Source organism: Cyprinodon variegatus, unplaced genomic scaffold, assembly GCF_000732505.1.
Source record: "Cyprinodon variegatus isolate N-32 unplaced genomic scaffold, C_variegatus-1.0 Scaffold1085, whole genome shotgun sequence".
Classification (NCBI taxonomy): domain Eukaryota; kingdom Metazoa; phylum Chordata; class Actinopteri; order Cyprinodontiformes; family Cyprinodontidae; genus Cyprinodon; species Cyprinodon variegatus.
Genome location: NW_015151538.1, coordinates 1 through 12,132, shown reverse-complemented (window position 1 = coordinate 12,132; position 12,132 = coordinate 1). Strand labels below are relative to the sequence as shown.

The 12,132-nt window shown below is 37.3% G+C and overlaps 1 protein-coding gene across 2 annotated transcripts in view; it reads right to left on the bottom strand.

The window, feature by feature from the left end:
* Window positions 1–11,905, bottom strand: part of LOC107101350 (SRSF protein kinase 2-like) — an 84,299-nt gene extending 72,394 nt beyond the window's left edge. The window contains exons 1-2 of one of the 2 annotated variants that reach the window (XM_015400233.1): window positions 11,815–11,905; window positions 11,520–11,589 (exon numbers count right to left, since the gene is read on the bottom strand). In XM_015400233.1, coding sequence (XP_015255719.1) covers window positions 11,520–11,589; window positions 11,815–11,830 — 86 coding nt within the window. In that variant the 5' untranslated portion in view covers window positions 11,831–11,905. The remainder of the gene's footprint in view (window positions 1–11,519; window positions 11,590–11,814) is intronic. The other variant, XM_015400234.1, reaches the window with a different exon arrangement.
* Between the last annotated feature and the right edge of the window lie 227 nt (window positions 11,906–12,132).

Genomic DNA, 12,132 nt, shown 5'->3' with positions numbered 1-12,132 from the left:
TACTTCCACTTTTACCAGAGTATTTTTTAACACAAGTATCTGTACTTTTACTCAAGTACGGAAAGTGAGTACTTTTGCCATCTCTGATTATGTTCATGGGAGTTTTTGTAGCCTTCCAAAGTTCAGATGGAATAATCCTGAGTTCAATATATGAATAGTCCAGACTGGGAAAAAAAGCCAAAAAAACCGACTCCATTTGTTAAAGCTGAGCTCCTCGTTAATATACAGCTCTCTGATTCCACCATCAAAAAGCTGACCCTAAGTTATTGGATTTAAACTCTCTTCAAAGACAAATACTCTTAAAAAGAGCTATGAAAGACACTGGTTGGCTATGACTCTCAGGTGGCATAGATCCTCATCCTCCAAAAAACAGCCTGAAACCACTAAATCAGGGTGATGGACTCTCATACCTGTTAATAAATGCAGACCGCACATCTACTGCCAAGATGCTACATCTAAATGTTACATTAAAGATCAATTTGATTATGTTTTAGTCTAACAGCAGCTTTACTCCTGTCTGCATGAGAATAAAATATGAAAAAACGAACCAAAATTTCTATCATTAGGTGGCAGTAGAGAGGAGTAATGCGACTCTATCCACAGATAAGCTTCTGTCTTCATGGTATTACATGCCCCAGTGATGACTCTGCAGGACCCACTGGCCTGCCACCACAGGACTGGACAGCATCTCATGAGGGCAATGTGCCAGGAGCAAATCCGTACTTCCTGTAAATTATGCCTGGACCCCACAGAGTCCAAGAAGCAGTCCTTCTCAGGGGCTCTTGCTCTGATTCTGACTCACTTCATTTGCTGTGATCTTTGAGCCTTTTTCAAATCCTTAGAAAAGTAGCTTGACCAATACTGAACAAGCTCAAATCCTTTCGCCTTATATGAACTGCTAATATATATGGGCAAAAAATAAATTTCACCTCACATGCCATAAAAGCATGTGAGTAGATGTGATTCCTTGCATATAACTACAGAATACCAGCCTACTTCTTTATTCAATTAAGTCTGTGAGGCAGCATTAATCTAAGCATTGTGGCCACCGGGGAAAAATCCTTCCCACTCAGACACGCAGGAAATGGCTAATATCTCCACACTCTTCAGTCCGAAACAATGAATCATCTGAGAGGAGCAGATACCATCTCTCAGACAGAAGGAGAGTGGGCCCATTCATTTCCAAAGGAGTCTGTGAAGAGAAATACTTAAGGAGAATTTAAAACGTAGAAGTAAGAACACAAAAACGACTCAGCGTTTATTCAGACAACTTCTTGCCTTCAACGATCCTTGCCCAAAAAATGGGGCCATGTTAGAATTCATGCTTGTGCTTATCCAAAGTGCCTGGAAGTCATCGGGCAACTAGAAGACATCCGTCCTCTGCCAGGATTGCAGATGATTCATCATCTATCTAAAGGTTAGATTAATTTGTGATTAATTTAGCTCCTCTGACAGCGTTCAGCCTGCTGAACTGAAAGGGAATCTCACCCAGCGTTCCACACATGACAGACAGTGGGTGTAGACAACTTTGTTGTGGCCAAGACAATCAACTGAAATAATAAAGTACGATGATGTTAAGTGATGTCTGCCCTTCAGGTCTGACTAGCTTTGTAGAACAAGGCTTAGACTCAGATTAGTCTGGCTAAAGTCTTTTAACCTATAAAACTTCTACAAACAAACATAAAAGGGTGACTAATCCTTAAATGAGAATATATCTTTCTTGGCCTGATTTATTTTAGTCTCCACTGAACTCACGCTCAATAAATACTCATAGATCCGCCTTACATGCAGCTCACATGCTTAGCTCCAAGCATTTGTCCTCCCCTCCGCCCAGCAGAGCTGCAGTATTGATGGGAGGGACACTGTTGGCTTGAGGCATACCAATCTGCTCACTAAAGGTCAAACCGCTAAGTTTTTCTTCAGCTTGTGTCCAAAACACATCTGGCCCATTCCAAGGAAAAAATTGTGTATAATTCACTGACTGATTTTGCAGCAAATTCATGATCAGGGGAGCCAGTCAGACAGAGGATTATTTAGATCCAGCGGATAATCTGTGACAAAAACCTTAAATAAATGCTCTCAGGTTCACTTGAGGTATTTCATGAAGAAAAATGAGCCATAAAACTCACAGCATTAATGGAAAATAGACTGAGGTAATCAATCAGCCTTGGCTGAGGCCTAATTAAGGTTAAACCAGTGGTTTTCATCTCAGAGCTCGTTTGTTTGACCTCATATTATTCTTAAACTACTTCAGTCATTTTTAACATCGTGGCCTTTAATGTGATTAGATTTTATTAGACTGCGTTTAAAACTACCCCCATGGCCATACATATACGCAGCAGTGGTATTCCGTCAGTCAGGCTGCGTATCGGCTGCAGATATTGTTTTTCATCACATTTGCCTGCTTATTTGCACATATAATGCTGGTCTGTTGGAAGAGCAGAAGTCAGGGTTATGAAAGTTATTCTAACAGTTACAGGTGCTTGGTTCACTTGTTTAGTGTTTCCCCAACCATTATCCAAGAAAGGGCCCTACATGGATATATCACATGTTAAGGGGGAGATGAAAACGGTTCCTCCTCATATATAAAGAGAAAAGAATGAGAGAAATAGTAGAAGTGGGCTAATTAACAAAGATACTAAAATATAGATGGAGCAGAGAACATAAACAAGGAAGGATACAGTCTGTCCTCAAATCCCCCTCTAGGACCTTGGACAAGTTTTCTATAGACTTAAGTTCTGAGATGATGGTTTTCATAGAACAAGGGCGGATTAGCATCTGGTTAAGGATCTCTCTGCTAATTAAGCCAAAAAACTACCAAAAGAAACTGTGATTTCATGAAGGCAATTATTCTAAATGTTCCCATGGGTAATAAAAAAAAAAACAGGCCCCCAGCATCACAGATCCTCTACCTCAACGTTGGGCATGAGGTGCCATTTCTGGGATGTCGATTTTTGATGTTTCAGAAAAGAGAAACTGTGATGGAAATTTAATTCAATTTTTTTGTTTTTTTGTTTACATCTGATCCTAATGACTGTTCTTGATGGCTGAATTTTTAAGCGTCTTCTGTCAGCTTAAGGCCCAGTAGCTAACTATTCAATAATGAACTCTTGTATTACATCATATTTGACGACCTGATAAACAGATTACGTATAAAAGAAAAAAGCTGATAGAGACACTAATTAACTGAATGAGGTATTAACTAAAGCTTTAGTTAGAAACAGATGCATCGTCTGCCTAGCAGTGTGTTTCCTGGACCTGGCAGCCTTTTACAGCTGCTTTTTGTATCTCTGCTTCTGCCTCCTTGAACCCCAGTCGGCCTCAGCAGATGGGCGCTCACACTGAGCCTGGTTCTGCTGGAGGTTTTTTCCTGTTAAAAGGGAGTTTTTCCTCTCCACTGTCGCTACAAGCATTCTTAGTGCAATCAACTGGTTTTCCTAAGATAGAAAACTTTGAATCAATTTGACTGTATGATCTGGTTGAACTGTAAAGTGCCTCGAGATGATGTGTTGTGAATTGGCGCTATATAAATAAACTGAATTGAGATTTAATTGAATTAATTTCCTTTTAAAACAATTGATAAGGATAAGGGTGATGCAATACCAGAGATTTTTCTTAACAATAAAAACACCTTTAATTCTTGGTAGTACTCAGTGAGGTGGCAGCTGGAGGTGAGGCAGCCTGGTCAGGGAGGGGCGGCTGTTGGGATGTGTGGTTTATATTAAACCAGTACTGATCAGGCTGGGTTGGGAATCATTGCATAAGGGATGTCATACTCATTTTTATATCAGGCCACTTTAACGTCATAAAGTCACTAAACAGCCACTTAAAGCTCTATAAATCTTTTGATTTCATCTTTTCATTTACAAAGCACACACTACTCTGGTATTTTGATTCTATTCCTGATCAGGCTGACTGGGTTCATGCAGAAATCTGGTGGTTACTTCAAAAGTATGGCTGCAGAATGACTGAGCAGACTCCATCTGCCTTAATTCTTTTTAGTCCCTGACAGTTAATATCTCAATTTCAAAATTGCTCAAATCCATCAATTATTGAGCACATGATGCGTTAAATAAATACTAGAATGCAACAGAAAGAATCCATGCAGTGATGATTGGGGAGGTTTACAAAGTGCTGTGTGGGAACACATCCTTTTGGAGTCCGCCCAAAAGGATGCAGAAGGGAACAGCATTATGATAGGATTTAAGGCTGACAGGTAGAGATATCGAGAGGAATATTAGCATTTAGATGCACTTGTGCTGTCAGGAAAAGTTATGACTGAAAAATGGCAAAATACTGAGGTTAGCTTTATGGGTTTTACTCCTAAAGCAACAGCTGGAGAGAAGAACCAACTCAGCACAGAATATGTAGCAGGTGACAGACAAAAAAAAAACTCTAGAGGAAGTAAAAGCTCTTGGTTCCAAAGACTTAAACACTTCCAAATTTGCAGCTGTAATAAGCCATCAGTTCAGACCTCTGCTGTTTCTAATCATTGGTAGAAAGGACAAAACCCTGGGATTACTCCAGCTGCTTTATCAGAGCCATCAAGACAAGTGAAATGACAGATGATAACCATTATTTGCTGGAAAAATTACAATCCAGTAAAAAAGTGCAGATAAAATAGAAGATTGATATGTTAATTTATGCAACAGCTTATATTACAAACAATTCAATATAGAACATTGTTTTTAGCTTAAACTGGAAGTTTAGGGGTTCAGATAATCTTTTCTGTTTCTAGCAAGAAAAACCTGCTAAAAGCAAAATAATCTGTAATAAATTCACTCTACCTACCGTCTAAATAAGTATTCCTTAACAAGAATTGAATTGTAGCTGTGATCTTTATTTTTGACTTTTTCCCTTCTCAACAATCAGTGATTCCATCTTTTTATCCTCTAACACAGTATTTTCCCAACCTTTTTGGACTTGTGTGCTCCTTTGTTTATTTAGTCTTACCATGAGTACCCCTCTCAGTCAAAAGCCTGTTATGGATGTACAATAACTGCTTATAAAATAAAAATGATCTTACCTAATATTTTAATTTCAGCATTTAATTCTTAGGAATGTAATAATTTCCCTCTCAAATAAAAAAAACAGCATAAATATGTTGCCTGGAAGTTAGGGAGGAATCAAAATAAACACAAAATAAAATGATATTATAAACCTGTGTCAGGAGCTCCTCCGAGAAACTCCCCTATAATCACATTAAAATTAATGAATTGGGAACAACAACAAAAAATCATAATCGTCAGACTGACATAAATAGTTTTCCGTTGTTTTCATCAAGACGCCTAAGCTTGCTTTGATGATAACTGATCTCAGACTGTTCTCTACATCCAGTCCGTTCCTCTGCTTGGTTTGGATGTGGGTTAAATCTGAAGGTGAACTCAAACATATTAGAAAACTTACTTTTTGGTTGATAAAAGCTTGTTTCATTTTAAATTGGGTCTTCACAAAGCAAAACAGATCTCAGCCTTATTTTATTTTACTACCTAAGCAAGCAAATATTTTTATGTACCCCTTGCTATGCACTTGCGGACCACTAGGGGTACATCTACCCCTGGTTGGGAATCATTGCCTAAGGGATGTTTTATATCAGGCCACTTTAATGTCATAAACTCTCTAAACATCCAGTTGACGCTCTATAAATCTTTTGATTTCATCTTTTCATTTACAAAGCGCACACTACTCTGGTATTTTCATTCTATTCCTATTTATTTAGCAGTTTTAGCTTTAAAAGAACGCGTGCCTTTTTTATGACCTGATATTTTGCTCTTGAAGCCTGAATAAGATGCTGTGGCAGGCTGGGTTTGGCCTGCCGGCCTTGAGTTTGGCGTGAAAAGAGAAAATAATTGCCATTTATTACAGTGATGTTACTGTTTATCTGTTAAATAAAGTCGTTTTATGTCTGTGAATCACTTATCTTCACAGTTATTTTTGCTCAAAGAAAAACAGCTGACTCACCATCCCCCTGATTTTAAATCTTTTGCCACAGGACTTCTGAAGGTGGGTGTTTGTGATACAGAGACCGTTTTTCACATAACAACAAATTCAAAACTTATTTCCTAAATATTTCCACTAGCATTTTAGATATTCCAGTCCGGGTGAGGCAAACGTTTAATTGGGGCAACAATAACGTGTCCAAGAACAGGGAGCACTGCATTGCCTGGCCTTGCAGGGATCATGGGAAACATAAAAAGGGATTGAACTCAGGGGCGGAGCTAGATGGGGGGCCAGAGGTGGCTGTGGCCACCCTTAGCCGACCATTGGCCAGCCCTGTGGCCATCTCTACCCTTTTTTTCACCATCTAACACACGGTGGCAGCAGTAATACTCTCAAGAGGATGGTTCAAACCTATTAAACATTTCAATCTTTTATATATTAACAATTACTTGACAACTAAAATGCTGTGGTTAATTATGCACATCAAAATACTAACATTAAAGTTGATATATGCATAATTCATGCTCTTTCAAGAGCTAAATTTTGTGTTATATGGGGTAAAGAGAAAATTGTGTCTCTGCAAGTCATCTAGGTGTCTTCAGTGAAATCATAGATAAATAACTACTTTAATAATAACTTAAAATACATTTAATGTAGATATTAGTACATGTAAAAATGTATTTTCTGCAGAAAAAATTTTAAGGTAAGTAATGACAATGGAAAATATGTTCTCCCCAGAAATTTTGTCCACCATACCTTTTATTTAGACAGCCTGGATGTTTAAATAAGTATATGAGTCGATTTGTTGGCAAAGGCTGTAGGAAAATTAGTTTGTCTTTATTTAGAAAATATGGATGTTGTGCTCGTTCCTGTTGGAACACTGTAGATTGAGCCTGAGTTTCAGGCGCCTAATCGCTTTTGGCCACCCCTCAGTGAACATTGGTTATTGACTGGCCACCCCTATAAAAGTTTTCTGGCTACGCCTCTGAACTGAATCACAGCATAAATACAATCATAGCATAAATTGAATAGAATAGAATAGAAAATCCCCTTTATTGTCCCTCAATGGGGAAGCAAGCTTTAATACCTACCAGCAAAAAGTCCAGACGTTATGCATTAATTCAAGGACAAAAAATAAATTAAAATTGTCATAAATATGAAAATTCTGAGACAAAGACTAAGGTACTTAAATTTAAAGAAATTCAATATAAACTACAAAATGCTGCTGCTTTGCTTTTCCTTAGCTTTTACCATATTGTCCATTTAAAAAAATCCAAAGTTTATAAATATGTACATCTAAACTACTAATGTAAAAAATCGACATATTGCTGCCACTTTTTGGTCTGTGTTGAACTAAAGGGATCATCAGTATATGTGAAGTTCTACCTGCCTTTTTCACGATTGACACATATTATAATTCTGCCCTGAGATTTACAGCCATCTGAAACTATTTGATCCATCATAGTTATATTTTCAGGACAGAGGGACTTCTTTGTCTTTGGGCCGGCTCCATCATAGCCTCTCTTTTACATATAAAGCCATTTCTAGTTATTTTCCAATGTATGTTTGAAATATCAACACAAAGTAGCCCTAAATAATACTGTTTGAATTACTTACTTCCTGTCACTAATGTTTACACTGAAGTTGGAGGAAAACTGCATCTGCCATTGAACCCCCCACAACATGGATCATTCCAAACTGTTTTGCAGCTTGATCTCTTTGAGTGATTGAAAAGCTATATTGATAATTGGAGATGGGTTTTTTGTTTGTTTTTAATTGTCAGTTTATAAATTTGTTTAATGTAGCATTTTAAAAAAAGGTTGTTCACTTTCAAACACTCTTTATATATATAATTTTTATGTGATGATAACTATGTAATGTTTTGGTATCCATTTATATTTATTTTTCACCAGGTTTCACTTGGAAATGTTGAGATTTTTAATCTTAACTGTGACCTTCGGGGCTCAACATCCACATTTCAATAATCTAGGCTAAACTAGTTGTTATTTTTGCATGTGGACTGTATGGCCCTTTTTGCATCCCTACCGTTAGCTAACCAGCCACTTTCTTGTTTTTTTTTTTTTTCCTGTGTGCAGGGTTATATTTCCACCTGGAGTGAATTACATTGAAGTAACATTAAATAAAGAGGATATATATATATATATATATATATATAAACCTTGCCTGCTTTAATTTTTCTATCTCAGCACAGGTCCATTCAACCAAGACAAGCCTTTTATGATTTATATGGGAGGACATCAAAGTCTAGTTGTGCATAAAGGCAGCACAGTCCAAACAGTCATTAACCTGGGAACACTATGTTTAAAGCTCCTAGTTTTTATTATGGGGAGGATGTGTGTGAAAAAGATTGTGTAGTGGTTTCTGAACTAGCCTTATGGTATTAATCTTTTTCATAAAAAGGAAGAAAAAAATCTCGACAATGCAAATGGTAAGTTCTCAACAACAAGGAAAGAAGTTACACAAATGTCTAGGTCAACTGATGTTATAGATGTAAAAGCCTCTTTAAAGCCTCGTTTTGTTGCTGCAACTTTGAGCTCCAGTACAAGAAATGATGTCAAACCTTAAACTAAACATCTTTGTTGGAGCAACCATTTAGTCAAATGTTTGGATAACGATCTCAGGGGACAGAGAATGTATTTCATGTTTGTTGTTCTATGAGTTAATAACAGCAATTTCCTGATTAGTTTTTTTCTACTTTCAAAGCTTTTTTTCTGCCTTTTGTCTTTTAAACCAGAAGCATCTTAGATGTGTGATAGAACACGAGAAATCCGAAAATCAAAAGCAGAAACGAAAACTGTAAACTGCTTTAAACTACCGCTGACACAAACAAACACAACCCCCTTGTTAAAATACCAATAAAACACTAATATAGCAAACAATGTGAGTAAAATGTCATGTTAAAAACAAAGTGAAAACCTTAAAATGCAAAAAAATAAATAATGTATCTGAAAGGTAGAGGAAATGTAATCTAAATAATGATCCACCAACTAGCCGGTTTTCATTATGTATTTCAAAAAGATGTTTATAATTGCCTTAGAATGTTGCCAGACCTGAAAGCTGGATGAGTAACAGATTCATTAAAGCACAAACGACTGCAGAGAATTCCGAAGAATGGTTTCCATTCTTAGTTTGCTCTTTTTAAAAATGGGAAACAGTTTATGATGGAATTGAAATTCATCAAAGGATGTAAACTTCTTACCTGCCCTCACATTTCAACCATTCAGGTCAGCTGCTCAACCTCCTGAATTGGTATATTGTCACAAGCTAATAAACAACTACTGGAATAACCAATCAATTAATGTAACTTGGTTGACACATCATTTAATTCATCCTTTTATTTACTTCAAACTTTGTTTTAACTACCGGTAAGTGCTCCAATAGGCTCCTCTATGAAGTTAGGCTCATTACATTTCCTTTACGTTTTTTCCCTTAAAAGTTTTTGATTCATGCAATTCATAGCTTTTTATTCTTTTATGCGTTTTACATTTTATAAATATATGTGAAGTGCCTCATAAATATTTTTGTATTAGCCTCTCATTCATTAATATTTTTCTAATTACTACAATTCAGCATTAAAGGGCCTATTTTATGCAAAATCAACTTTTTTTAGTGTTCAACTATGTTATAAAACTATTTCTTAATGCCAATTAAACAAAGTGATGTTCTATTTGAGTAATGCATCTGACTAATGCATCTCTAAGCAATCCTCATGGCTTCTGCTGTCTGAGCAGCAACCCCTCCCTGATCTATGAAAATTAGCGCTTAGAGAATATCTAATTAAAAAGTGACAATACTGGCTCAAAGTTAGGACCAAAAGGATCTATTAGCAGCTAATCTGCAAAGAGCAGCAACTGTTATTCTTTATATAATGTGTAATTGATTAATTATTTTTGTTATAGCATTGTGAGGTCTCTGACTTTGTTTTAGCCTTCACAAGTGGTGTGATACGACATCATTGTGAAATATGGAAGAAAACCACTACATTTCATGACAAATGAATCCCCATGTATTCTTAAAAAACATCATGTCTTTATATATTTGCATACCTTCAACACCCCCAACTTTGTGACTTTAAGCTTCCTCTTTCTTTTACAGCCACTCTGCTCTCTCAAACTGCCAGTAGTAAACACAATTGCCTTATTTAAACAGGGCAGCCTGTATTCCTTGCATATGTTATTCATTACGAACCAAATATTAAAATTTTCTTTTTGCATATTTAAGGCTACTTTATAAAAATGAATGACACATATTTACAACTTTTACAATTTATTATCTAAGGTGTACTTGTATATTGAATGGCAGTCTTCACTATCATATTAATGGAAAACAAAAGCTAAAATATTCAGTAATCTAGTGATAACATTGACAGCCACAAACCCATTATAGGGTCATATAGGAAATTATAGGTTCTCTGAAATCGACATCAGCTCAATATTAAATAGAAGTGCAATGTCATGTTTATACAATAGGGAGGCTTATGCCCAAAAAACAGGTTCATCTTATTCCTTTCTGACCTGCTATATCAGGCTATTGTTCTATGCAGTTTATACTTATATTTTCTTTTTTTATGCAATAAGCAAAAATGCTATAATACAAATAAAAATAAATAGCCTATTTTTTTGGAAAATAGAATATGAATAGAAACAAAAAAGTTATTTGTTGCAGCCATAATTAATTTGTGTCTGGCTTCCTATAATTTACTTAAGCAGAACAGCTGCAGCCTCCCAGAGTTAGGCTGCAAGACAAAGACTATTTGGTTTGAAATAAACCAAAACAGGAATTTATGCAGCTTATTTGCATGTATTTCATAAGTTTATTTAATTTGTTGTAGACATTCTATTTAACAATAATAGAATATATTATTCTATGTGATACATGCATACTTTAAGAAAAGAGAATGAGCCTAAAAACAAGAAAAAGCCAAAACAGGATTTCTGCATCTGGAAAATAATTGACATGCCATCATGTTTTACTCGGTCCTGCTGTGCATGCACACATGTGGAAGTCTCATCTCTGTGATTAGGAATTCCAGCAGATTCCTGCAGCCCCCTAGGGTGGTCGCGCCGGTGGTATCACCTAACTGATGTCTGCTTCAGCTGCCAGTGACGTCGCTCCAATAGCATCGTGCCATGAAGGAAGCCCCCCACTCATCCGCACTCTGATTCGTATGCACTTTGCAGAGCTACTGCAGCTGAAATACTACAGCAACAATCAGAGCCACAACCCGGGAAACAATACTCCAACACAGACGGAGAAAGTTACATAACACCATGTGAGTGATCCTCCCCCCACCTCCCAAAAAAAACAAACAAAACAAAACAGGCGCACAGGAGGGAGGAGGCGCAGCCAGCGCAAATAGACCACTGTCACTAAAACAGCGCTGGGAAAATAATTAACTGCTCTTAATTAGAGGTGCTGTGGATTCCTGAAACCGCTGCTTAGATAGGAAATAAAAAATAACGCCTTGTACCAACGCCGCAGCGTCACACGCCAACAAACTAAAGTCCTGGCAAACAAGCGCGTCCCGTCCACCGAGCGGAACCCTCCGCCCCGCTTACCTCCGATGGTGACCCGCTTTATCCTTCTTCCCCTTCTGCCGTCTCTTTCTTGCCTGAATGGCCATCACTGCTGATTCCGGTTAAACAGCGTTTACGAAGTCAGGTGAAAACATCAGAAAGAAACAGAGAAAAACATCATCATCACCATCATCAGGGTTTAATGCTGGCTGCTGCGGGTCATGTAGCGCCGCTTATCCTGGACACCTTTATCAGCCGTGTGCACCCGTAACAGCCAGCAGACCGCCGGTTTTAACACATGCATGAGTGAACAGAACCAGGTTATGGAGAAACGCACCTTTCTTGGAGCTCATGTTGTCTCCTCTTCCCCGTCGGCAGCTGCCCGGCTCCTCTCCCTCTGCAGCTGCTCACGTTAACCTCAGTGTTTGGTTGACTCTTGCGCCCTCTGGCGGCTGACGTGGACATTGATCGGGATGATAAATTATTTTAGGGGCAAAGCTTATTGTTACAAAAAAAAAAAACAACAGTAAAGTATATTTTTTAATATACTTACGGAAAAGGATTAGGACCACTGAAAAAAAAACTGATTCTTAAATTTCTTTTAAGTATAATATGAGAAAAAAGTCAGAATTCTGACTTTAATCTCAGAATTCTG